Source organism: Jaculus jaculus, chromosome 6 (genome assembly GCF_020740685.1).
Source record: "Jaculus jaculus isolate mJacJac1 chromosome 6, mJacJac1.mat.Y.cur, whole genome shotgun sequence".
Taxonomy (NCBI): Eukaryota; Metazoa; Chordata; class Mammalia; order Rodentia; family Dipodidae; genus Jaculus; species Jaculus jaculus.
In genome coordinates, this window is record NC_059107.1 from 156,943,943 (window position 1) to 156,970,847 (window position 26,905).

The 26,905-nt window shown below is 50.9% G+C and overlaps 2 protein-coding genes and 1 pseudogene across 2 annotated transcripts; 1 reads left to right on the forward strand and 2 right to left on the reverse strand.

The window, feature by feature from the left end:
• Positions 1-153: 153 nt before the first annotated feature.
• Atf4 (activating transcription factor 4) lies at positions 154-2,192 on the forward strand. Its single transcript, XM_004650329.3, has 3 exons — positions 154-346; positions 853-1,170; positions 1,283-2,192. Exons 2-3 carry the CDS (start codon positions 945-947, stop codon positions 2,104-2,106), a joined length of 1,050 nt encoding a protein of 349 aa, XP_004650386.2. The 5' UTR covers positions 154-346; positions 853-944; the 3' UTR covers positions 2,107-2,192.
• A 2,488-nt stretch (positions 2,193-4,680) lies between these two features.
• Positions 4,681-9,790, reverse strand: Rps19bp1 (ribosomal protein S19 binding protein 1). Its single transcript, XM_004650606.2, has 4 exons — positions 9,733-9,790; positions 9,480-9,614; positions 5,361-5,458; positions 4,681-5,169 (listed from the first exon to the last, which is right to left on the reverse strand). Exons 1-4 carry the CDS (start codon positions 9,782-9,784, stop codon positions 5,038-5,040), a joined length of 417 nt encoding a protein of 138 aa, XP_004650663.1. The 5' UTR covers positions 9,785-9,790; the 3' UTR covers positions 4,681-5,037.
• LOC123461905 lies at positions 8,970-9,160 on the reverse strand (annotated as a pseudogene).
• Positions 9,791-26,905: the final 17,115 nt, after the last annotated feature.

Here is a 26,905-nt window from a genome sequence, read left to right on the forward strand (position 1 = left end):
AGCACGGCGGAGGAGGGTCGGGGCGGGTGGTCGGGGTGCCCGAGGGACGCGAGGAGGGAGGCGGCCGTAGGGTCACGTGGCCGCGGCGGAAGGATGCGCGCTGCGCTGCGTCCCTCGAACAAAACCTATAAAGAGGCGGCTCGGGCGCGCCCCGGCCATTTCTGCTCCGCCCGCCGACCCATGTAGTGCTATCCGCCAGCTTTTGTCCCTCCTCCCTCCCGCCCGCAGGGTGTGCGGCCACCATGGCGTATTAGAGGCAGCAGTGCCCGCGGCAGCATCGGCCTTTGCAGCGGCGGCAGCAGCACCAGGCTCTGCAGCGGCAACCCCCACCGGCTTAAGCCATGGCGTGAGTAGGGAGGCGGCCGCCCGGGGCGTGGGCGACGCGCGGCCTGGGCGCCGATGGGGAAGCGGGTTTACGAGCGCCCCGACGCCGGGCGGTTGTTGGTCATCGCTCAGACCGACGCTTGCGGGCCGGGCGACGGGGCGCAGTCCGGGAGACCTCGCCCTTCCCCGTGGGCCGCGGGCGGTGTGGGGGGGCTCCCCGGTGTCACCCTGCGAACGTGGCGGCTGCCAAGATGGCGGCGGGGCAGGGCGGGGCGTGAGTCACGGGGGCGGGCGCGGCGCGGCGGCCTTGACCGTACTTGGACTTGACCGGCTGCCGCCGCTGGGCGACCTCTTAGGGAATATGGCCGGGCCTCCATCTTGTGCAACCCGAGCCGGAAGCTGGCTAGGTTAATTCTGTGGCCGTAGCCGCTTTCTCCCCATTCCCGAGTCCGTCCTGTCCTGCTTAGAAGGATGAAGTTCTTAGACGGGGTCACCTCTAATGCGCTTTGTCTTGGAAACCCTCCGCAGGCTTTTCACGACATCCAGCAGCAGCGTTGCTGTAACCGACAAAGACACCTTCGAAATAAGCACATTCCTCGATTCCAACAAAACCCCGCAACATGACCGAGATGAGCTTCCTGAGCAGCGAGGTGTTGGCGGGGGACTTGATGTCCCCCTTCGACCCGTCGGGTTTGGGGGCTGAAGAAAGCTTAGGTCTCTTAGACGACTACCTGGAGGTGGCCAAGCACTTCAAACCTCATGGGTTCTCCGGCGACAAGGCTAAGGCGGGCACCTCCGAATGGCTGGCTGTGGATGGGTTGGTCAGTGCCTCAGACACCGGCAAGGGTGAGTGGGCCCCCTACCCTTAAGTGTCCTTTTATTGTGGAGTCTGCTGTTGTGAGGGATTGTTGTCTTGGATGTTTGAATTAACCCTGTCAATCTTGAATCTTTCTTACAGAGGATCCCTTCTCGGGGACAGATTGGATGTTGGAGAAAATGGATCTGAAGGAGTTTGATTTTGATGCCCTGTTTCATATGGGTGACTTGGAAACCATGCCAGATGAGCTTTTGGATACTTTTGATGACACATGTGATCTATTTGCCCCCCTAGTCCAAGAGACTGATAAGGAGCCTCCCCAGACAGTGAACCCAATTGGCCATCTCCCAGAAAGTTCAACAAAAGTCGACCAGGTTACTCCCTTTGCCTTCTTGCAACCTCTTTCCTTTTCTCCAGGGGTCCTGTCTTCCACTCCAGATCATTCCTTTAGTTTAGAACTAGGCAGTGAAGTTGATATTTCTGAAGGAGATAGGAAGCTTGACACCGCGGTTTACATTTCCATCACCCCTCAGTGCGTAGAGGAGGAAGACACCCCCTCAGATAATGACAGTGGCATCTGTATGAGCCCTGAGTCCTACCCTGGCTCTCCCCAGCACAGTCCCTCTACCTCTGGGGGATTTCCAAGTAGTCTGCCATCTCCAAGTGTTCCCCGCGGGTCTACCCGTCCCAAACCTTATGATCCTCCTGGGGAGATGACTGCAAAAATCAAGGTTGAAAAGTTGGATAAGAAACTTAAAAAAATGGAGCAAAATAAGACTGCAGCCACTAGGTACCGCCAGAAAAAGAGGGCAGAGCAGGAGGCCCTCACTGGGGAGTGTAAAGAGCTAGAAAAAAAGAACGAAGCTCTGAAAGAGAAGGCAGATTCTCTGGCCAAAGAGATCCAGTATCTAAAAGATCTGATAGAAGAGGTCCGAAAGGCAAGGGGGAAGAAGAGAGTCCCCTAGCTGGGTGGTCCGGAGTGCTTTGGGCTTGTACATAGGAGTCTTGTGCTAATGCTTGTGTTGTAATAAATTATTTTGTAGTGAAAGTACAATACACCCCTGGTGTGTCATTTTTGTCTAACCACCCCCAGCTAGAGACCAAACCCCGTGAGATCAAGACAAATCACTACTGTGGGTCCTGGTTTTCATTACGATTGAAAGATGTGGGGCCAGTAGTGGAGTTCCCCAGCCTTCAGTGCAAGGAGGCGGCTGGGGGAGGTTAGTTGTGCTTGCCTGAGAGAACAGCCCTGAGCTTCACCTGCTGACTGGCCTTGTGCCCGTATTTACCCAGATAAGACCATAATGGAGCACACAAAACTTAATCTCAAATGTTCTCTGCCCCCTCCCCCCCCCAAAAAAAGAGCCTCAGAAAGCTTCAGGGACAAAATGGTTTCAGGGAAATTAAAAAAGTTGGGATTAGCATTTTGGTTCCAGAGTCTTGGCACACTATTGCCTCAAGGTTTTTGCAAACAGCTGGGCCTTCAGAACAGCACTGCCTTCCTCAGGGTCAACCTAGAGCCCACTTGGGGCCTAGTTAGGCTTGTCACTTTCAGAAGGGGTGTGGTACCATGCCCGGCTAGTTTTTTTTCTCCAGGTAAGGTTTTGGGAAAACTTGACCTGGACATGACTATGGTCTAGGATTAAAGGCGTGTACTACCATGCCCAACTAGGTCTTTTTTGCCTATTTTTTATTGACAGCTCTCATGCTTGAGCCTCGATAATTCCCTCCCCGACTTTCCCCTTCAAAACCCTGCTCAGCCTCACCGGGGTTTTGAGATCTTTCAAGCTAGCACAGCAGTGATTAGTAGGCAGCTGACCTCGCCTTCCGAGGACATGGTAGAGTACGCTACCCAGAAACGGGCACCACAGGAGGTCCTTAGGCTTCTGCAGATAAGGGTCTTAACTGCTAAGCCATCTCTTAAGCCTGATCATGAATTTATCATCCTCCCAAATGCTGAAATTACAGACATGTACCATCATATACTCGGTTTGGATTTATTTGTAGCTGACAGTGGACCAATTCCAAGTGGAGGCATTAGGAGACAGGCTGGTCTAGGCTAGGGGACCTCAGGGGACCCTCACTTAGGGCCTCTAAGGATGTGGAAAGTATGGGACAAATACCTATATGCAACCCCACCTGCCCAGGCCACGATCATCTCCAGTAGGCCAGTCTGGACAGGGATCGTGTCCCCTATAGCAGTCTACTCACCCCCCAAGAGCCACAGGTAGGATGGATGGGGCCTTTCAAGCATGGGTCCTCAAAACGCTACCTGCGGTGCTTTATCAACAGGAAGACTTGCTCTCCTGGGTGCTTGGGCTTGAGTGGCATTGCTACTTAGTTGGAGGGCCTGAGAGTGACAGCACACCACTGGGAGTCCCCCAGTGCCTTCTGTCCAGGAGCAACTGGAAGGGATGGACAATGGAGGCAACTGTGACAGCAGGTGTGCCCTCCCTAGAGGGCCCATGGAGATTGTGGTTAGGCCTTTTCTTCAGTGACTCAGCAAACACTGAGCTGATTTCTTGCTAAGTGGCTTAGGATGGGAGGAAATGAGCACCCAAGAACACTTGGACTTGCCCTATCTCAGGGGTCAGCAAAGGTCAGTAGGTGGGAAGGAGTGGCTGGTTAGAAGACCAGCATGTGCCTTCCTACCCAACAGCCCACATGAGGGAGCTTCCAGTCACTGGAATATAGTTGCAGCACCCCTCCTGTCCCTGGGTGGCCATCTGAAGACCCGACCTACCCTAACTGCACTCTGCCTCAGGTGGTCTGTCCTGTGCCCCAGCTCAGGATACAAAACTGGCTAATGTGAGAAGAGATGCCTGCAGTAGGGACAGTGAGCTCCTTGTGCAGAGTGCAACCCACCATTTTCCTGTCAGGCCCATCAAGGCAGATTAGTTCCCTAAGACACAGCCCCAGGAGATCTATGACCAGAGGAGCCCTTGGGCAGGAGCAGCCGCAGTTGCTTAAGGTCAACTGGATCCTTTGCCCTCTGGGGTTCCGCCTGGCTCTACTGCAGGGACTTCCACTTTCTACGCAGCTTCTCTTGTATGAAGACCAGCATCACTCATTCCCTAGTGTAGTCATTCATCAGGCCCTTCAACTCCTGTCCCTGTGGCAGCAGGAAAGGGACCAGCTTGTGCTCCCAGGCTTCACAGCCACGACCTTCAATGCTGCTGTCTGCTGAGGTATAGACCTAAGTGAACTCTGCGCGTACGGGATTCCTGAAAATCATGACCTATGCCCCTACCCCATGTGACACAGGAAAGACCCAGCTGGCTTTTCACTCTGCTGGTGCTACAGCAAACTTCATGCTCATGAGGGGAGGGCTGAGACAGCTCCACTTCCGGGAACAACTTCTGCAACTTGCAGGTGCCATTTTTTGCCCTAAGTGCCACCTTCCCAGCTGTGCCCATCCCAAGAGGAAGGCCTCTTTGGTGTGCAGCATGTTCACTGGGATCAGACTGGAGGACTTCTGATGGGGGGTTCTAGACCCATGTCAGAGAAGGGGCACATGTAAGTCAGATCAACAGCAGACATACTGCTTGTGCCCACGTTTACTTAAACCTAGAAGACCACCCAAAAGCTTTCTGGGGTCGTGGCCTGGGAAGGTCTGGAACTTGGCCCTCTTCCAACATAAACGGAGACCCCACCCTGGCAGGTGCATCAGCTCCACCCAAGCCTGCAGAAGTCAGCCCCAATCCAAGTGCAAATCTGCCCTACGGCTTGCAGCTCCGCCCACTCTTCCTGAATCCAGCTCCACGGCTAGCTTCAGTCAGGCAGAACCTGCATCGCCACCTGCTGGCGGCCCTTTGCACAGCAGTTCAGGGCCTCAGAGCTGGCAGAGGAAGTCAAAGGCGGCAGCCACCTTTTCCACCCCCATGCCTCCAGGGAGCCTAGATGCCAAAGTACTCCCGCTGGAACTTCTGGAAATCTTCCTCAGTGAACACAGTGCCCTCCGCCTTCTTCTTCTTGGTCTTGACTGCTGGCCGGTCACATGCCTTGCGGCCCTGGTTCTGCTGCAGAATCTAGGAGGTGCCAGAGCAGGGACATACCACTCCATTTTCAGAAGGCAGATGGAAGCCCATGAGGGTCACAAGGGAATATGACTTAAGGAGGGGTGGACCGCTTTCCACTCTATATTCAGGGCTGGGATCCTGGGCAACAGCCTCAGTGTTCACCCCATGTCCCTTCCTACAGCCCACACCCCTAGACAAACCTGCTGAGTCACAGACTCCGCCACAGCGCTTCTCGTGCTGGTCATAAACTTCAGATTTGCTTTGAGGTGGTCTTGACATTCTCGCTTTTGGTACTCAGCTGTGGGTGGCAGGCAAGGTGCATCATTTTAGACTCACTCATTGGCCTTTTGGGTCCCCGTCCCTGGCCATGCTAAAGACCCCACCATCTCTTTTTTCCAACAGAGTGGGCTCTTCCCAGCCAAATCCACACACCCTAATGGTCCCGCTGGAAGCCCCACATTCCTCTGCCTGACAGGCTGCCAGTTAAGTTATGTGACTCAGTCATTTATTCCACAACGCTGTTCTAAGCTGGGTGTCGTGGTGCACACATGTAATCCTAGCACTCGGGAGGCCGAGTACCAGATCAGCCAGGGCTAAAGAGCAAGACCCAGTCTCTAAAACGAAACAAGGTGTAAGTCTCGAGCTGCATGTCAGTGTCAGGCTCTGTTCTAGGTGCTGGACTCTGGCAGGTAACGGGCTAGTGAGAACTGCTGCTGCAGAGGAGAAAGGCAAACTGGATTTTAGAAGTTCTTTTTTTCTGGGGGGGGGGGCAAGATCTTATTCTGTAGCCCAGGGCAATCTACAATTCATGGCAGGTCTGGAGAGATGGCTTAGCAGTTAAGGTGCTTGACTGTGAAGCCTAAGGACCCATGTTCAACTCTTTAGATTCCACGTAAGCCAGATGTACAAGGTGGCACACGGCATCTGGAGTTTCATTACAGTGGCTGGAGGCCCTGGCGTGCCAGTTCTCTCCCTTGCATTAAAAAATAAAAAAGAAAGAAAGAATTCATGGCAATTTGTATTTCTTGAGTGCTGAGACTACAGAAATGAAACCCTCCCCCCACCCAGAGAAGTTTATCCATTTTCTAGAGAAAAACTGAACAGCTGAGATAAAAGGGAGTGCTAGAAGTGAAGGGCTGTGATTTTAGTCTCAGGGTGGCCCAGAACTCACAGCAATCCTCCTACCTCTGCCTCCCCAGTGCTGGGATTAGAAGTGTGCACTACATGACTGGCTAAGGGCTGTTAATTTTAAACAAGGACTGAAATGACATTTGAGCAGAGACTTGAAAGTCAGAGTAGTGGGTGTCTAGAGGAAGGACATCTTTTGAGGTAGAGGGAACACCCAGGGCTAAGACCCTGAAGCAGAAAGAAACAAGAACCAAAGGGGAAATATGCGAGGATGACTGCTGACTTTACAAGGTCACTTCAGTTGCTGCACAGAATAAGATTGCTGGAGGAGGGGTATGTAAAAAGTGCGAGACCAGCGAGAAGCTTCTGTAATACAGGTGAGAGAGACAGTGGTTCAGATCAAGGTGGTGGCCACAGAGGTCTCTGCAGATTAGCTGCTGTGGCCTATTATTCTGACCCATCCTTTATGTGCCAGGCCCTGGGTAGACATCAGGGACGCAGACAAGGTCTATGCCTTGAGGAGCTCCCAGTCCCTTAGGGAAGGCATCACAGGGAACCTCAGTAATGGGGCAGCGAGGTACCTTGATGTGAGAGGAACATTACCCTACACTTAGGCCTCACAAAGGCCTCTCCTGTCTCTGTCTTTGCTCATGTTGTACTTTCTCTTTGAACTTCATCTCCTTTTAATTAATTACTCAATTTATTTGAGAGAGACAGAGAGAATGGGTACACGAAGGTTTCTAGCTGTTGCAAATGAATTCCAGATGCATCTGTCACTTTGTGCATCTGGCTTTATGTGGGTACTAGGGAACTAGGTACTGGTTCCTTAGGCTTTGCAGGCAAGTGTCTTAACTGCTGAGCCATCTGTCCAGTCCCCTATCTCATTTTTTAATTTTATTTATTTATTGTTTGGTTTTCTGAGGTAGGGTCTCGCTCTAGCCCAGGCTGACTTGGAATTTACTATGTAGTCTCAGGGCAGCCTCAAACTCATATGATCCTCCCACCTCTGCCTCCCAAGTAGTGGGATTAAAGGCGTGTACTGCCATGCCCAGCTGCTATCTCCTTTTCTAAAACAATTATTTTTTTAAGTGTGTGGAGCTAGGGAGATGGCTCAGTGGTTAAAAGCATTTGCTTGCATTGCAAAGTGTTGGCCTGGGCTTGATTTCCCAGTACACACATAAAGCCAAATGCACAAAGTGGTGCATGAGCTGGGATTTCATTTGCAGCAGCTAGAGGCTTTAGTGTGTCCATTCTCTCCCTCTCTCCTCACAAATAAAGTTATTTGCATGTGTGTGGATGCATGGGCACTCCAAAGGCTTCTTGCTGCTGCAAACAAATGAGCCACTTTTTTTTTTTTTTGTTTGTTTTTCGAGGTAGGGTCTCACTCTGGTCCAGGCTGACCTGGAATTAACTCTGTAGTCTCAGGGTGGCCTTGAACTCACAGCAATTCTCCTACCTCTGCCTCCCGAGTGCTGGGATTAAAGGCGTGCGCCACCACGACTGGCAGAAATGGGCCACTTTTTGTTTGGCTTTTCTTTTTTTGTTTTTCTGAGGTACAGTCTCCCTCTAGTCCAGGCTGACCTGGAGTTCACTACATAGTCTCAGGGTGGCTTTAAACTCAGTGATCCTCCTACCTCTGCCTCCCCAGCACTGGGATTAAAGGTGTGCACTTCCATGCTCTGCTATGTTTGGCTTTTCAATGCTGGCTTGGGAATTGAACCTGGGCCAGGTGGCTTTTGCAAGCCAAGTTCCTTTAACTGCTGAGCCACCTTCCCAACCCGATACCTCTTTAAACAAATACAAGCGTGGGGTGGTGGTGCAGGCCTGTTATCCACTGTGAACTTGAGGCTATTCTAAGCTACACCGAGACTCTGTCTCAAAACCCCCCGCCCCCAACACCCAACATGAACAAAATCAAAACCAAAAATTTCAAGTACCTGACCACCTTTTATGCAGCAAGCCCCATGGACTCCAAGACAGAGAGAAGCTCACCATCCTACCCACTTCCGCCCCTCAAGTCTTTTTGTCGTAAAGGTGACACACGCCTCCAGATACTCTACTAGAAGCAAGGCTTCACTTTGCAGCCAATTCACCACAGAGCCCACCTGTGCTGCTGCTTCATGTCTTCCATCTTCACAACTCCCCCTCGCCCCCAAGGCAGGGTCTCATTCTAGCCCAGGATGCCCTGGAAACTCACTGAGTAGTCCCAGGCTGGCCTGGCCTCGCCTCATAGTGATCCTCCTACCTGTCTCCCCAGTGCTGGGACTAAAGGTGTGCGCTCCCACACGCGGCCTCACCTTCCCCAATCCCCTTGTTTGTCCTGTTGTGACTGTAGAAGGTGCCCTGCCAAGGTACTTCCACCTGAGAGGAGCACGTCAGAGCAAATGTGGAGACCCACTGCCTGGTTTCCACCTGTACCACCTGGACAGGTGCGTGTTTCTGCACTGTCCAATGAACCTGATGACACCACTGACCTCACAGAGTTGCTGTGAAGGTCAATGGAGTTAACATTTCTACAGAATCTAGAAGAGCACCTCGCACACAGAGTGCGAAACTGTTTGCTAAATGCTCCATCTTTTTTTTTTTTTTCTTTTTTTAAACGATTTTTAAAACAAATCAATACAGTTTGGGGCCAAGGCAATTTCTTCTTAATCGTGAATGACGCAAAGAACGGGTGATATGTTTGTTTCCTGCATGGTTTATCTCCTCAGTCATGGTCCACAGGGCTGAGAAGTTGTAGGAATATGCAAGCGCAGACTCAAGGCCCAGCTTCATCTCCAACGTTGTGGAAAGGGACTGTACATTCCTGTGCTCCCCTACGCCACCTGGACAGAGCCCAGGGACAGTGACCTCCCGGGATATCCAACGTTGGCCTAAATGCTCCATCTTGACGCTTTCTCACTACATGCCCCTTCTGCCAGCCTTCCTTCCAAATGCCCCAAACCGACAAGCTCCTTTCCGACTTGAGTCACACAGAAGCAGTTGCGATGGCTCATGAGCTGACTGCCCTAACGAACTAGGCTTTTGGTCTGTCGTGCGTTCCTTTCCCGGGGGGAGCAAGCGCTCATCGGCATCCCTCACCTCCCCAGAATCAGTGTTCACGCTACATATGCCTTCGCCACATGCTATTCCTCCTGCTCGAAGGGCATCCCCCCCCAAGCCCCGAGGATGCACGCTTACCCCAAACTCACCTAACGCCGATTTGGGCACCTTGCCCTTGGCTGAGTTGCGTAGTTTCTGGGTCTGGGGCGCCTTGGCCTTGGCTTTCCCGGTCCGCTTCACCCGAGCCCCGCTGGCCTTGGCCTGGCTCGGCGGGGCCCGCGAGGCTGCAGGGGAAGAGCGATAACGGACCCCGTCGGAGGGCTCGTCCCGGGCCTCCCTTTCCCACCCGGGACCTGGGCCCGCTGCCCCGCCGCAGTCCTGCCCCCGGCAAGCCCTCCTCACCCTCGGACTCCGCCAGCAGCTCCAGACCCCGCCGCAGCAGCGCCGCCGACATGCTGGGCTTGGCCCCGCCCACGCGCCGCGCTACTTCCGCCTTGGCGGCGCTCGGTGTCTCGGCGGAAACCGGGGCTGGAGCCTCGGGTTCCGGAGCCGGGCGGGCGGAAGTGCCCGCCTTGGGATGCACACGCGCCGGGGTCCGCTCCCAGCGCCTCTCTTTTCCTCGAAGCCGTCTCCCTACCTCCCGAAGCGGGCGAGGTCGCTGGCCAAACGTTGATGGTCTCAATCCGAGGAAAGAGACTGTAGGGCTGGATTTTTTTTTTTTTCCAAAATTAGATTATTATTTATTTTCAAGCAGCGAGAGAAAGCAAAGAAGGGTTGGAGAGATGGCTCAACGGTTAAGGCAATTGCCTGCAAAGCCTAATGACCCGGGTTCAGTTCCCTAGTAACCGCGTAAAGGCAGATGCGCAAAGTGGCGCATGCATCTAGCGTTCGTTTTCAATGGCTGGAGGTCCTGGAGCGCCCAGTCTCTGCCTCTCTTCTCTCTGCTTGTAACTAAATGAGTAAAAATATTTTTTTTGAAAAAATAAAGAAGAGGAAAGAGGGGCTGGAAAGATGGTTGAGCAGTCAAAGCGCTTGCCTTACAAAGCCAAAGGACCCAGGTTTGATTCCCCAGGATCCATATAAACCAGATGCACAGAGTGGTGCGCGTGTTTGGAGTTCTTTTGCAGTGGCTAGAGGCCCTGGTTCACCCATTCTGTCTCTCTTAAATAATAAAAAAAAAAATAGGTAAATAAAAAATAAAATACTTAAAAAGAAAAGGAAAGAAAAAGAGCCACATCAAGGCCTGCGGCCACTGTAACCAAACTCAAGATACATATGCCACACGGCATCTAGTTTTATGTGGGCACTGAACCATCTCTCCAGTCCTTAATTTTTTTTTTTTTTTTAATGGTTTTTCCAGGTGGGGTCTCCCTCTAGTTCAGGCTGATCTGGAATTCACTATGTAGTCTCAGGGTGTCCTTGAACTCATGGCAGTCCTCCTACTCTGCCTCCCGAGTGTTGGGATTAAAGGTGTGCAGCACCCTGCCCACCACTCTGGTCTTTATTTTTTTTTAATACTTAAATTAAAAAAATAATTATTTAGGGACAGAGAGAGAGAGAGAGAGCATGGGTGTGCCAAGGCCTCCAGCCAGTGCAAATGAACTCCAGACACATGTGCATCTGGCTTACGTGGGTCCTGGGGAATCCAAGTTGGGTCCTTGCAGGCATGTGCCTGAACCACTAAGCCATCTCTCCAGCCCTAAAAATACTTTTTATTTTATTTTCATTTATTAGAGAGAGAGAGAGAGGCAAATAGAGAGAGAATGGCCAGGGCCTCTAGCCAATGCAAACACACTCCAGATGTATGTGTCATCTTGTTCATCTGCGTTACGTGGGCACTGGGGAATCAAACCTGGGTCCTTACGCTTTGCAGGCAAGTGCCTTTACCACTTACTCATCTCTCCAGCCCCAGTCCTTATTTATTTATTTATTCTTGTTTTTCAAGGTAGGGCCTCACGCTAGCTCAGGCAGACTTGGAATTCACTATGTAGTCTCCTTGTGGCCTTGAACTCACAGCAACCCACCTACTTCTGACTCCTGAGTGCTGGGATTAAAGGCATGTGCCACCATACCCAGCTCCAGTCCTTAATTTTTAAATTTCTATTTAGGGGCTGGATTTTTTTCTTTTTCTGAGGTAAGGTTTCACTCTAGCTCAGGCTAACCTGGAATTCATTGTGTGGTAGTGTAGTAGACACACAGTGATCCTCCTACCTCTGCCTCCTGAGTGCTGGGATTAAAGGTGCGTGCCACCATGCCCGGCCGTCTGTTTTTTGTTTTTTGTTTTTTTGATTCAGCATCTCATGTAGCCCTGGCTGGCCTCCAACATGCTGTGTAGCCAAGATTGGCCTTGAACTCCTGATCCTCCTGTCTCCATCTCCCAAGTGCTGGGAGTATTGGCAGTGGGACCTATCCTTACACAGGCTAGGCAGCAAATGTAGAAGCCCACCTCTCAGCAGGCAAAGGACAGAGCTGCCCTCCTCTGGATCTGGGCTTGCGATCACAGTGTCTCCGGGTGGAGGAATTCTTTCTAACTCAAAGTCCAAAGTCCTCAGAACTGAAGTGTCCAGGCCAGGTGGACCCTGAGTTAGCTGGCGGGCCTCTGGCACTTTGTCCAAAGACCACTAGGTGGCGGCGCAGGACAGGTTTCTCCGGACCTGGGTGGGGGGGTCCGCTTCTGTATTTTGTTGTCACCTTCCTATGGGGTCCATAACTCATGAGTAGATTTTTGCAGACAGCACAGCAAGGCCTGACTCCCCGGTGTCTCTATGGCGCAGGCTTCCCTGCTGGTGGCCAGATGGCCTCCCAGGTCTAGCTTGGGTCAGAAGCTGTGGCAGAGCCAGCAGGTTGGGCTGTTGGGGACAGAGGCTAGATCTGCTTCCAGAAGTGTGCACAGGGCAGCTGAGTGTCTAGTGCTGGGGAGTTCGCAGGGGGCTGTGAATCCCTGGGCAGCCCCAGAGCAATTTCCTCATATGGGGCTTGGAAGCAACTTCCTTGTAGGGTTGGTGCCAGGCACTCCTGAAGTACCTGAAGTAGGAGGGGAGAGAGGCCCCGGGGTGGGTTGTTTGGGGACTGTGTTGCAGACACATTCTGCACTGGCACTGTGTTCTGCTCCTATAAGAACAAGTGGGTGGGACGCTGGCATGAGGCCCACCTGTGGGCGCCTGCTTCTTGCGGGATTTGTCCAGCGCCCTTAGGCTCAGGCTCAGGGAGGGCAGATGCCTCCTGTTGCTGGACTCCCTAATAAGTGAGCGGGTCCAGAGGTCTCAGGCTGGTTTCTGGCCTGGCTGTGTGACTCTGGACAGCCACTTCCCTGTTCTGAGCCTTAGGCTGTACCTGTAGCTCTCTTCCTTTCTTTCCTTCATCTTTTTCTCTCTTTCTTTGTTTCCTTCCTTCCTTCCTTCCTTCCTTCCTTCCTTCCTTCCTTCCTTCCTTCCTCCCTCCCTCCCTCCCTCCCTCCCTCCCTCCCTCCCTCCCTCCCTCCTTCCCTTCCTCCCTCCTTCCCTTCCTTCTTTCCTTTTCTCTTTTTAAAATTTTTTTGTTTATTTCACATAGAGAGAGAGAGAGACACTAGGAATGCCAGGGCCTTCAGTAAAGGAACTCCAGATGCATGTGCTCCCTTGTGCATCTGGCTTACGTGGATCCTGAGGAATTGAACCTGGGTTCTTTGGCTTCTCAGGCAAATGCCTTAACTGCTAAGCTGTCTCTCCAGCAACCCCCCCTCCTGCTTTTTGAGATAGTATCTCATTCTAGCCTAGGCTGACCTGGAATTCACTATGTAGTTTCAGGGTGGCCTCAAATTCCCGGTGATCTTCCTACCTTTGCCCCATTGAGTGCTGGGACTGTATTCCTTTGTGACATGGTGCCTTCCCAGGTCACCTGGGGACAGTGCTGTGCTGGCACTTCAGCCTCAGAGAAGCCATCGTGGTGAGCAGCCACCCTCCGTGTGGGAAGCCATGCTGGCTTCGTCAGGCTTTGCTGCATCAGCTTGTTTACTGCTTTTGTATCCTAATTGTCTGCACATGAGCACATGATGTTATTCTAATATGGTTGCTCACCCATCCCGATTGGGTGATGCAAAATCATCTGATGAGACTTAAGCCAATCAGACGACGCTATACAATCACATGACCATAAGTATATAAGCTTGGCGCTCCGTAGGGTCGGGGTCCTTCTCTCTTTCAGTTTGGAGCTCCCAATAAAGTGTGCTTGAGAAGAATCCTGTTGTTGTCGTTCTTCCTGCTGGCGGGAGGGGCACAACAAGTGGTGCCGAAACCCGGGAATTTGTCAGCAAACGGCCAGTTGAGAGGACCCCTGAGGATACTTCCGAGGGAGGATTCAGAACTCAACACACGGAGCGGCGGTACCGAGTCGCAAGCTAGCTGAATTTTTGGCAGGAAACTGGACACTTGAAAGAGAGCAGTTATCTCGGAAGTTACTATTCCAGATTGTACAGCTGAATGGAATTCATCTGGAGCCAATCTCCTTGGGAGATTTTACTTCTTGGCTATCTTCTGCATTTTCCTTCTTTAAGGAATGGGTGGGGGTGGCTATGTTCGGAGCAGCCCTTTTGTGTGGTATGGTGTTCTGTCTCTGGCTTATCTGTCGAATCAGACGACAACGTCAGCAGGATAACATAAAGATTGTTCAGGCACTTATGGCTTTGGATCAAGGAGCATCTCCACAAGTATGGCTGGCTAGCCTGCGTAATGGTTAGTTTCACCCTGTCTTATGTAAGGCCTTTGTACACCAAGTGACCTTGTTGTCATTGCACCTTGGAAGGCTTACATCCCTGCATGAGCAGCCTTTGCACCCCAAAGGGATTTTTCTCATTGCACTTGGGAAGGTGCTTAAGCAAGTTTTTGGTCTTAGGCTCTACCCTCGATCGGACTGGCCATCATGAGGGTTGGTCCTTGATCGGGTATCCTGAGGTTCAAAACAATTTTAAAAGGGGGAACTGTGGGAAGCCATGCTGGCTTCGTCAGGCTTTGCTGCGTCAGCTTGTTTACTGCTTTTGTATCCTAATTGTCTGCGCATGAGCACATGATGTTATTCTAATATGGTTGCTCACCCATCCCGATTGGGTGATGCAAAATCATCTGATGAGACTTAAGCCAATCAGACGACGCTATACAATCACATGACCATAAGTATATAAGCTTGGCGCTCCGTAGGGTCGGGGGTCCTTCTCTCTTTCAGTTTGGAGCTCCCAATAAAGTGTGCTTGAGAAGAATCCTGTTGTTGTCGTTCTTCCTGCTGGCGGGAGGGGCGCAACACCTCCGTCCTGTGGCCAGCTGTGCTGCCTCATCCCTGACTCCTCCAGACTTCCGTGAAGCCGTTTTGTCGTGTCCTCCCCTCTGAAGGACACACAGTGCTTCCCGCAGTCAGGCCTAGAACCCCAAGTCTGGAGCAAGTATGAGCATGTGAGTGTGAGCACGGTTACATGTGAGTGTGTGAGTGGGAACAAGTGTGTGGGATTAAAGGGGTGCACCACCGCACCTATCTCAGCTGCTCTTTTTGAATTACGTGTTGAGTCACTTGGCGTCCTCATTTGATTTAAAACAACAGTGCTGGGATTTCAGGCATGTGCCACCAGGCTCAGCTTACGCAGTATTGGTGGTGGAAACCAGGGCTTGGTGCGAACTAGGCAAGCACTCAATAGCAACTGAGTCACATTCTTAGCCCTTACATTTTGTTTTAAGAAATATTTATTTATTAGAGAGAAGGGAAGATATATAGATAGAGAGAGGGAGAGGGAGAGAGAGAGAATGGGCACACCAGGGCCTCTAGCCACTGCAAACAAGCTCCAGATGCATGTGCCACCTTGTGCATCTGGCTTATGTGGGTCCTGGGGAATAGAACCTGAGTCCTTAGGTCTCTCAGGCAAGTGCCTTAGCTACTAAGCCCCATTTTTTTAAAAATTATAATGATTAATCAGGCATGGTAGCTCACACTCATTATCCTAGCTCTTGGGAAGTTAAGGCAGGAGAATTCCCCTGAGTTTGAGGCTAGTCTGGGCTACACGGTGAGTTCCAGGCTATCCAGAGCTACAGAGATCCTGTGCCAATAATAACAACATTAATCAATTTCTTTTACGAGACAAGGCCTCATATATCCCCAAGCTGGCCTTGAACTTGTTCTGTGGCTGAGGATGGCCTGCAATTACAAACATGCACCGCCACAACCTGGCTAACAAACATTATTAAAGCGTATTATTATTATTTTTGGTTTTATGAGGTAGAGTCTCACTAGCCCAGGCTGACCTGGCATTCGCTATGTAATCGCAGGGTGGTGTTGATCTCACAGTGATCCTCCTACATCGGCCTCCCAAATGCTGGGATTAAAAGCATGCGCCACCACGCCCAGCTATTAAAGCATATTAACTATTGGGTGGGGTTTTTCGGGACATTTGCACACATGTGTGTATCATGGTTTAGGGGGTCTAATAAGTTGTTGCTTTCTTTACCTGTCTTTCCATGTCAGTGTCTTCACCTCCTCCTCCCTCTGGCTCTGGCTCTCAGGGTCTCTGTCTCCCGGGTCTCTCAGGGTCTCTGTCTCCCGGGACTCTCGGGGTCTCTGTCTCCCGGGTCTCTCGGGGTCTCTGACTACCCTTCAGTTTTCCCCGCCTGCTGTCTGTCTGGTTCTGTGTGTCACGCCTCTGACTCCTCTGTCTCTCCACCCTGTCCCTCAGCTCCTGGCTCTCTCTCCACCTTGAAAATGAAAACTAAATGAAATTTGCAGCTGCCTTTCCCACTGGCCACAGGGGTCCAGCACTCCATTTGAATTCTGGCCAGTGTCAGCACCGTTAGGTCACCGACAAAAGGGAAACCCATGTGCTCCCAGAGAGAGAGGAAGAGAGAATGGGAATGCCAGGGCCTCTGGCCACTGCAAATGAACTCCAGACGCATGTGCCACCTTGTGCATCTGGCTTTACATGGGTACTGGGGAATCAAAACTGGGTCCTTAGGCTTTGAAGGCAAACACCTTAGCTGCTGAGCCATCTCTCCAGCCCCTCCCTGACCACTCTGATGCCAGCAATCACTCCTCCTAGGTCTCCTGTAATGGGGGAGGGGGTACAGGAGATTTTAGGTTCCCAGGGTCTGGGGCTGTCATAGGGACTAAGCTCATATCATACAACGTATGTTTTCAAACAAGCCACCTTCCCTCTCTCGGCCTCTCTTGACTCCCCTGAGAGTTCGCTTTTGAGGAGGATCCCACTCTCGTCCCGGGGCTGGGGGGTAAACCCTGAGCTTCTGGCTCCCCACCCCACTCCTGTTCTCACCACCTGGACCTCGGCCATGTCTCACAGGTAAGTCACCAAAACAACCCTCTCTGAGCCTCAGTTTCCCACCTTGGATTAAATGTAACCCCACCTTATGGTGCTGCTGTAGGGACTGAACGTGAAGTGGGTAAAGAGTAAGCTCTATGAATCTGTAGATGAACGGTCTGCAGGTCAGTGGACTATGTGCCTGTTTGTCTGTAGGACCGGGATCTCCAGGTGACAGCACGGGGGGAGGTCAGAGGTCACTGGCAGTGGTACTTGTGAACCTGGAGCCAGAGGGTTGAGTTTGGGTAGCACAGCCCCTCTGAGCTTGGGGGTTCAGGCTGGGCACCTGTCTCACAAATCCACTGAAGGTGCAATGGGGGCTGGAGAGATGGCTTAGCAGTTAAGGCGCTTGCCTGGGAAGTCTAAGGATGTATGTTGGGCTCGCCAGACCCCACTGTTAGCCAGATGCACAAAGGTGAGGCAAGTGCAAGGTCGCACATGTGCTGGGATTAAAGGTGCGTGCCATCATGCCTGGCCCTTTTTTTTTTTTTTTTGGCTTTTTAAAAATATTTTTATTTATTTATGAAAGAGAGGGAGAGAGAAGGGGTGGGGAGAGAATGAGAATAAGCACACCAGGGCTTTTAGCCACTGTAAATGACTTCCAGACACACGTTTCACTTTGTGTATCTGGCTTCATATGAGTTCTAGGAAATGAAACCCAGAACAGCAGACTTTCCAACCAAGTGCCTTTAGCAGCGGAGCCATCTCCCCAGCTCTTTTTTTCGGGGGGGGGGGATTGAGTTAGGGTCACACTCTAGCCAGGCTAACCTGGAATTCACTATGTAGTCTTAGGGTGGCCTTGAATTCATGGCAATTCTCCTACCTCTACCTCCCAAGTGCTGGGATTAAAGGCATGTACCACCATATCTGGCTTTAAAAAAAAAACCTTTTCTATTGATTACTTCCATAAATATAGACAATATACCATCATCATAATTCCTTCCCACTCCTTCCCTCCCCCTCCCCCAAATTCCCCCTCCATTGAATCCCTTCTTCTTTTCAAGAGTCTTTCTTCTATTTTGATGACTTTGGATTTTTTTCCCTTCTATTATGCAGGTCTTGTGTAGGTAGCTGTCAGCCACTGGGAGGTCCTTTATGTCTTTTAAATTTTTTATTTATTTATTCATTTATTTATTAAATATCTTTATTTATTTGACAGAGAAAGAGGGAGAGAGAGACAGAGAGAGAGGGAAAGAAAGAGAGAGAGAGAATGGGCACACCAGGGCTTCCAGCCACTGCAAACAAACTCCAGACTTGTGTGTTCTCTTGTGCATCTGGCTTACGTGGGTTCTGGGGAATTGAACCTGGGTCCTTTGGCTTTGCAGAATAATGCCTTAACCACTGAGCCATCCCTCCCGGTCCTTTTATGTCTTTTTGAGGCAGGGTCTCGCTCTAGCCTAGGCTGAGCTGGAACTTACCTGGAACTCACTTTGTAGCACAAGCTGGTCTTCAACTCACTGTGATCTTCTTACCTCCCAAGGGTTGGGATTAATGGTCTGAAGTGGCATTTCTGGGAGGGAGGGTCTTTTTAATAGCTCTACTCAAGGTCACCCAAGGTGTTACTCTGCTACCAAGATACTGTATGACATAGGTACACACTTTGCTTACCTGGGCTTCAGTGACCCTGAGGTAGGATGGGCAGGTCCTCACTCCTCCCAGGACCACCCCCCTCCCTGCAGCTCCTTAGAGGTTATGGTGGGAACCAGAGTGGTGTAGAAGGCTCAGGGAGAGAACTTGACCCTCTCCTTCCCTCCAGCCAATGTGAACCAGAGTCATTTTCCATTATGGAGGAGTCAGGTGGGACCTTAGTTGGTGTGGCTGGAGCCCCTACCCTGGGTATGTGGCATCACTGTAAAATCAAAAAGCAGCCCATCCTCTGGACCTCAGGGTTCCCATCTAGGCAGAGGGCATGCTCCGCCCCTCACTTCTCCGTGCGGAGAAGATGTCTCTGAAGGCTTGGTGAGGGATGAGGTGGTACTAGGCTGTTTCTGGGCCTCAGTGGGCTCTGGAATGGGGGCTTCTGGCTCCCAAGGGGACAGGGTTCTGGTGGAGAGTGCTCTGTCCCTTCTAGCCACAGCTCTTCCTTTCTAATTATGTCTCCATTAAAATGCAAATTTCCAACAACCACCAGGAATGGAGGCCCTGTTGTCATGGCAACCAGAGTCTGGGGTGGAGAGGGGGGAACTGGTCTCCATCTCCATCTTCTGATCCTTTCAGACCAAGCTGGGGCCTGTCTGGAAGTCCCTCTTGTCCTTGCATGTGGCATGTCACTGAAGACTTGGGGCCGCCTTCCCTAAGGTGGCTCTTCAGGAGGAAGATCTGGGGAACCATGCGCACACCATTTTCCGTTCCTGACCTCAGTTTTCCCATCCATGTACAGGGGATAACAAGGCTGTGTTGCACGGTTGCTCTGAGCATTCAGTGAGTGCATCTCGGGCCATCAGGGAAATGGGTCTGTCTCTGGTATTGGACTGGGCACTGGGTGAAGTTGTGGCCTCATCTCCTCCCTGAGTTTGGACACCCAAGCCCCCGCTCCATCCTGGACCAGAAGCCCCAAGCTGGTGTGCAGGAGGGGCCCTTCAGACTGAATCCCTTCATGCCTTCATACCCATGTGGTTGCCGTCTACTTTATGCTACCCATCCCTTGCAAGGGGGCTGTGGAGATCTAAAATGGGCATGGCAAGGTGTGGAAGGGGAGGCTTCCTGCTTCCAGTGGATCTAAAAACAAAGGATTAAAAGAAGAAAAGTTGTAGCTGGCTGTGGTGGCGCACACCTTTAATCTCAATACTCAGGAGGCAGAGGTAGGAGAATCTCAGTGAGTTCGAGGCCACCCTGAGACTACACAATGAATTCTAGGGCAGCCTGGACTAGAGTGAGGCCCTATTCTGAAAAAAAGAAAAAGAAAAAGAAGAAAGTTAAGAAAGGGGAGAGCTAGCAGAAGCAGCAGAAGGGGATAAATATATGGAGGAAGTTTCCCTTCCTTCCTTCCTTCCTTCCTTCCTTCCTTCCTTCCTTCCTTCCTTCCTTTCTTCTTCCTTCATCCTTCCTTCCTTCTTCCTTCCTTTCTCTCCTTCTTCCCCTTTCTTTCTTTCTTCCTTTCCTTCTTCCTTCCTTTCTTTCTTTCCTTCCTTCTTTCCTCCCTCCCTCCCTCCTTCCCTCTCTTTTTTCTTCTCCTTTCCTTCTCTCTCTCTCTCTCTTTTCCCCTCTCCTGCTAGGAAGCTCAGATTGGCAAGTACAGCGCGGCTGCCGCAGGTGTAACTTGCTGCGTGATGGAATCACACTACTGTCCTATTCAACGTGCAATAAATACTCGTCTCCGCTTTCTAGTGCCTCTACTTCATACTCCTGGCATGATTTCTGAGTTTTCTTTTACTTTTTAAGGAATCCTCTTTAGAAATAGTTGAGCACATAAATTATAAATTAGCAATTATATCACAGAGAGAGGGAGAGAGAGAGAGAACGAGAGCAAGAGAGCGAGAGAGTGAGCAGACTGGCTACTCTCTGCAAACCTTTCATTCAGTAATCCCTGTGGTTATGGGTTTATACAAGAGCCAAGACAGGAGGGAGCAGTGGGAAGAAGTGACTGCCGGATACACCTGATTCTGAGTTCTTTTTCTTTTTTAAATTTTATTTATTTATTAGAGAAAGAGAGAGGGAAAGAGAGAGAGAGAGAGTAAATGGGCACATTAGGGCCTCTAGCCACTGCAAACAAACTCCAGACGCATGTGCTACCATGTGCATCTGGCTTACGTGGGACCTGGAGAATTGAACCTGGGTCCTTAGGTTTCACAGGCATGTGTCTTAACCACTAAACCATCTCTCCAGCCCCTCCTTTAAAAAAATTTTTCCTTTGGTTTTTCGAGGTCGGGTCTCACTTAGCTCAGGCTGACCTGGAATTCACTATGTAGTCTCCGGGTGGCCTCGAACTCACGGTGATCCTCCTACCTCTGCCTCCCGAGTGCTGGGATTAAAGGCGTGCGCCACGCCCGGCTGGCCCTCCACTTCTTACCTGTGTTCTTGTGCTGCCTGCCTATCAGAATGGCAGCACCACAGGGCACTGCCTATCTTGTTGCTCTAGGAATAGTTCCTGTCCTTGTGTGGCACCTTCCCGTCTACGTGCCAGACGCTGTTGTTTAATGAGGGGCTAGGGAGAGTGCTCAGTGGTTAAAGGTGTTTTTGCAAAGCCTGGCAGCCTAGTACCTACGTAAAGCCAGATGCACAAAGTGGCATGTATGTCTGGAATTCGTTTGCAGCGGCTAGAGGCCCCGTTACACCCTTATTATCTCTCTCTTTATCTAATTAAAGAAATACAAATATTAATAAAATATTAAAAAAATGCATTGACTGCCTACTATGTGCCAAGGGATGTTTGGTGTGTTGAGAATCTGGCATGAGGTGGGTGAAGCAGGAAGTGAGGGAGGAGGCCAGGTGCTAGTGTGGACAGAGATGCCAAAGCCTAGAGAGGGGTGTTAGGGGGCAGACTCTGGGGCAGATGGTGGGAGGGGCTGTCGGGAAGATGAGAGTGTTCTCCCGCTGTTTGGCTGTGACCTATTATGGGGAAATGGCCCTTGGCAGGCAGCCTGTTTCTCTGCCAGGATGGACTTAAGATAGTTGTTCTTGCCACGGGGCATGGTGGCACACACCTTTAACCCCAGCACTCGGGAGGCAGAGCTAGGAGAATTGCCACGAGATCGAGGCCAGCCTGAGACTGCATAGTGAATTCCAGGTCAGCCTGGGCTAGAGACAGACCCTACTTCAAAAAACCAAAATCCCAAACCAAAACAAAAAGATAGCTGTTCTTTCTACAGCAGGGCTGCTGCCAACCATGATGGGTGCCTGTGTGTAGGACGGGTGACTTGCAGCACCACTCAGGAGAGATCCTTGGGGTGTCCCCCCCATCCCTGCTCCGCCCCACTGAGGCTGAGACTGGAGGGGGTGAGAAATGCCCCAGGGGATCCTGAGCAGCTTTGCCCAACCACCTCTTTCTTGGGAAATGTATGCAAGAAAGGCCGTGGAGTCCGTGGATCCTTGTGTAGTGGGGTTTCTGGGTCAGCTGAGACCGCTTGTGGGGGCCCCAGATTTGTAGCCCTTCAGCCGGTGGGACACATTATTCTGCATCCCCCCAATAGAGCTGTTGTGCTCCCCACACGTTCGCTCTTCCCGCTGTCTCACCCACTTGCCATATCCCCCACCCCCATTCCTTCATTTGTGCCTCCAGCTTACCCAACCTCCTGCCAGCTTCAACTCGCCCATCTCCACCCGCCCAAGCACCACTCACTTTCCCAGACAGATGTCCCCTCTGCCTCTGGCTGGTCCTTCAGAGGCCACCTAGGCCAGGGGTTTCCACAGAGACCCTGCTGGGGAGTGGCATGTTGCTTCTGCCTGCCTAGCCAGTGGCCCAGGGGGCCTTCAGGGTTTCTGCTACCTCCTCTCTTGCCTTGGGTGGGAACCCTTTATGCAAGTTATTTGTGCTGAGTCCCCACAGTCTGGGCATAGAGAGGCTGACAGAACCCATTGGTACTAGGGAATCAAGTGGCAGCTTGCGCCAACTCAACTGTGGTACTGAGAGTGTCTGCCAGTTTACCTTAGCCTTCTCTCTCTCTCTCCATATATATATATATATATATATATATTTTTTTTTTAAAGATTTATTTTGGGGGGGGGGGCGAGAGATGGCTTAGCAGTTAAGGCACTTGCCTGCAAAGCCAAAGGACCTCGGTTTGATTCCCCAGTATCTATGTAAGCCAGATGCACATGGTGGCACATGCATCTGGAGTTTGTTTGCAGTGTCTGGAAGCCCTGTCATGCTCATTTCCCACCCCCCCTTTGCCTCTTTCCCTCTCACAAATAAATAAATAAAAATAAAATATTAAAAATATTTATTTTTCAAAGATTTATTTATTTTTATTTTTTGTGTTTTTGAGGTAGGGTTTCACTCTAGCCCAGGCTGACATGGAATTCACTATGGAGTCTCAGGGTAGTCTCGATCTCACGGTGATCCTCCTATCTCTGCCTCCCGAGTGCTGGGATTAAAGGCGTGTGCCACCATGCCTGGCTTCAAAGATTTATTTTTATCTATTTATTTCTTAAAGACAGAGACAGGGAAAGAAAGACAGAGTGAGAATGGGCATGCCAGGGCCTCTACCACAAATGAACTTCAGATGCATGCGCTACCATGTGCATCTGGCTTATGTGGGACCTGGAGAATCAAACCTGGGTCCTTGGGCTTCGCAGGCATGCACTTTAACTGCTAAGCCATCTCTCCAGCCTGCCTTCTCCATATTTTCTGCCAAGTGGCCTCTTCTGGTGTTCTTTAGGGCCTGGCTGTGTCTCTACCCGCTTTCCCTGGATGCCCACCCTGGGGGTGGCTAGGAGTGTTAAGTAAGCAGGTTCTCACACCGTTATTATTATTATTATATCATTTTTTTCCTCACACCTTCTGAAACGAGCTCTCCTGTCTTTGGTGTTATATGGGTCAACTTCCAGTTATTATGACAAATACCTGAGATGATCAAGTTCGAAGGAGAAAGGTTTGGCTGGGTGTGGTGGTGCACGCCTTTAATCCAAGCACTCAGGAGGTAGAGGTAGGAGGATCGCCGTGAGTTCGAGGCCAGCCTGAGACTCTATAGTGAATTCTAGGTCAGCCTGGGCTAGAGTGAGACCCTACCTTGGAAAAAAAAAATAAGAAAGAAAAGAAGAAGAAAGGCTTGGTTTGGTTTACACTTTTGGAGGTTTCAGTTCATGACGGGATTGGGCCTTGTGGACACAGAGCACCGGGGCAGGAGCGTGATGGCACAGAGCCATTTGCCTCATGGCTGGGGTGGGGCAGAGAGAGCAATGTCCCACCATCTCCTTCCAGGGTCTGCCCCTAATAACAAGGTGACTTCCCACGGGCTGCACCTCCTAACGGCCCACCTCTTCCAGTAGTACTAAGCCTTTAGGGGAACACTCCTGATCCCAGCCATGGCAGTGCCCACGCTCCCAGCATCTTTCTCAATGATGGCCTCACCCTCTGGTGCAGTTAGCTTATTGTTGCTGGCACAAAGCACCCAACCAAAAGCAGCCGATGGGAAGAAAGAGTTTACTGTATCTACAGGCTTCAGGGGAAGTTTCACGATGGCAGGGAAAAGGACGGCATAAGCAGGGGCTGGAAGTAACCTCTGCCATAGCAGGTGGCACGCAGCAGCAGGAGGGTGAGTCAAACACTGGCAAGGGGAAGCTGGCTGTAACACCCGTAAGCCCGCCCCCAACACCACACCTCCAGGAACCTCCAATTCCCAAATTGCCCCAAGCTGGAGATCAAGCATTCGGAACATGTAAGTTCATGGGGTCGCCTGAAGCAAACGACCAGACCCTCACACGGACTCTGGGACACTGTGGCCCATCCGGCAGTCGGAGAAGGAGCCCCGCACCTGCTCCATGGAGTGCAGAGGCTGCCGCTTCAGAGCCAGACAGCAATGTCTGTATCCCCGGGGCAGTGCCTCTTTTTCCAAGCCTGGGCCCCCATCTTCAGAACCTCATTGTCAGCCTCCCTTTGCAAGTTTCTGAGGACCCCCTTTCCTGGTGTGTGTGGGGCCTTTAGGCAAGTGGCTTGCTTCTCTGGGCTACAGGCTCCTCTTCTGGACGGTGGGGGCTGGGGGAGGTAGCCCCCACCTGCTGGGGTGCCGTGAGGTGGAAATGACCTCAAATGTGAAAAATACTTAGTACAGCCTGGAACATTATTTAAAAAAACATTTTATGCATTTATTTGAGAGAAAGGAGCAGATAGAGAGAGAATGGGTACACGGGGGCCTCCAGCCACTGCAAATGAACTCCAGATGCATGCACCCCTTTGTGCATCTGGCTTATGTGGGTCCCCGGGAATCAAACTTGGGATCCTTAGGCTTTGCAGACAAGTGCCTTAACCATTAAGCCATCACTCCAGCCCAGGCTGGAATATTATAAAAGCCCAGTCAGTCTTTCTGTGATGATGATGGTCTTTGTTGTTGTTATTATTATTGTTACTATTAAATATCTGCAAATATGCAAACCCTTCCAGAAGGTTAAGGGGCCTGTTGGTGCTGGTCCTCAGACTAGATGTGCCCCAGATTCCTTGTCAGAGATGAAGGTGGGTGCCAAAGGTCTCCATAGAGGTAGAGCTTGTGTGCAGGGGCGGGGGCTTCCAGCTAGCAGAAGCATTTTGGAGACCCAAGTCTGCCTCTCTCCTAGCCTGTGACCTTGGACAGATCACTTCTTCTCCTTGGAGTCTGTTACCTTTGTGGATCTCTCCCAGAACTCTGCTTGTCTGACAGCCAGTCACACAGGGCAGGCAGGGGCAAGCACCAGCAGGAGCCGGCCCAAGCCTCCCTCCCGCCCCTCAAACAGAGAGGAAATCCTCCCTCCCCCTCGGGAACTATTGAGCAGTTCCTCAGACTCCAGCTCATAGCTCCTCTGAGACCCAGATGAATTAAAGATGTAATTAAATTAGGAATCGTTCATTATTTGAAGGCTAGGATCCTCTGGCAGGTAGGGTAGTGGAGGAGACAAAAGAAGGCATGGCCGTCTTCCTGCCTGGGACCAAGGAGTCTATCCTGGCAGAGAGCGTGTAGCCAGACCAGAGCCCAAGGGCCTTGCAGAGAACGTTAGTCTCCCACCTGCACTCTTGGGCAGCTTTGGTGTCTCCACTAGACCCACCCTTGCCCTGAATAACCTCGTGCAAGATTGTTCCTCACTCAGCCTCATTGTTCCTGTCATCTGCAGAATGGAACCCAAGGGGAGGAAAGATCTTATCACATTGTCCTCAAAGTGGCTTAAAGCACTAAGTCTTTTTATTTAATTAATTAATTTATTTTCAGGTCTTTTTTTTTTTCTTACCAACTTCCATGATTATAAACAACATCCCATGGTAATGCCCTCCTTCCCCTAATTTCCCCTTTGAAACTCCACTCTCCATCATATCCCCTCCCCCTCTCAGTCACTCTTTTATTTTGATCTCATCATCTTTCCCTCCTATTATGATGGTCTTGTGTAGGTAGTGTCAGGCACTGTGAGGTCATGGATATCCAGGCCATTTGGTGTCTGGGGGGAGCACTTTGTAAGGAGTCCTACCCTTCCTTTGGCTCTTATATTCTTTCTGCCACCTCTTCCACAATGGACCCTGAGTCTTGGAAGGTGTGATAGAGATGTTGCAGTGCTGAGCACTCCTGTTACTTCTTTCCAGCACCACGATGCTTTCTGAGTCATCCCAAGGTCACTGCCATCTGAAAAGAGAAGCTTCTGTACCAAAAGTCAGAGAGTAGCATTAATATATGGGTATGGCCAGGCATGGTGGCTCATGCCTTTAATCCCAGCACTCGAGAGGCAGAGGTAGGAGGATTACTGAGAGTTTGAGGCCACCCTGAGACTATATAGTGAATTCCAAGTAAGCCTGGACCAGAGTGAGACCCTACCTTGAAAAACCAAATACATCTATCTATCTATCTATCTATCTATCTATCTATCTATCTATCTATCTATGTATGTAGACATTAAGAGAAGTGCTTATTGGGCAGTTTGATGAGCATAGTATATACGTTTAGACAGACAGTCGCAGACATTATATCCCTAGGGCTCATGACTACCCCTTAAAGTAGTAATTCCACCTAAATTCTCTCCTTTTCTTTTGAGATAGAGTCTCACTCTAGCCCAGGCTGACCTGGAACTCACTCTGTGGCCTAGGCTGGCTTTAAACTAATAGTGATGTTTCTAATTCAGTGCTGTTTTTTCTTTTTTAATATTTTATTTTTATTTAGTTATTTATTTGAAAGAGAGAAAGAGGAGAAAGAGAGAGGAAGAGAGCGAGAGAGAGAGAGAGTGAGAGAGAGAGAATGGGCACACCAGGGCCTCTAGCCACTGCAAATGAACTCCAGATGTGTGCACCCCCTTATGCATCTAACGTGCTAACATGCATCCTGGGGAATTGAACCTGGGTCCTTTAGCTTTGTACACAAATGCCTTAACCACTAAGCCATCTCTCCAGCCCTTCTTTTGAGACAGGATCTCTCTTTCTGCTTCTGCTCATGAGCTTTGAGCTTTGGGATTCTCCTGGCTCCCCATCCTATTGCCGTAGGCACGTCATGATTATAGATGTGTGGGACACTGTGCCCAGCTTTACATGGGCATGGGTGCTGAAGATGATCAAACTCGGGTCGGCGGGCTTGCAAGCAAGTGTCTTTAGCCACTGAGCCATCTCTCCAGCCCCTAAAGCAGTAAATTTCTATCTAAAAACATCAA

What these genes read in the sequence shown, in the direction of transcription:
- Atf4 (XM_004650329.3), top strand. Translation starts at nt 945, where the DNA reads ATGACCGAGATGAGCTTCCTGAGCAGCGAGGTGTTGGCGGGGGACTTG. An exon ending in TGCCTCAGACACCGGCAAGG is followed by an intron (nt 1,171 to 1,282) that starts GTGAGTGGGCCC and finishes TCTTTCTTACAG; the next exon opens with AGGATCCCTTCTCGGGGACA.
- Rps19bp1 (XM_004650606.2), bottom strand. Translation starts at nt 9,784, where the DNA reads ATGTCGGCGGCGCTGCTGCGGCGGGGTCTGGAGCTGCTGGCGGAGTCC. An exon ending in GGTGCCCAAATCGGCGTTAG is followed by an intron (nt 5,459 to 9,479) that starts GTGAGTTTGGGG and finishes TGCCACCCACAG; the next exon opens with CTGAGTACCAAAAGCGAGAA. An exon ending in CGGAGTCTGTGACTCAGCAG is followed by an intron (nt 5,170 to 5,360) that starts GTTTGTCTAGGG and finishes GGCACCTCCTAG; the next exon opens with ATTCTGCAGCAGAACCAGGG.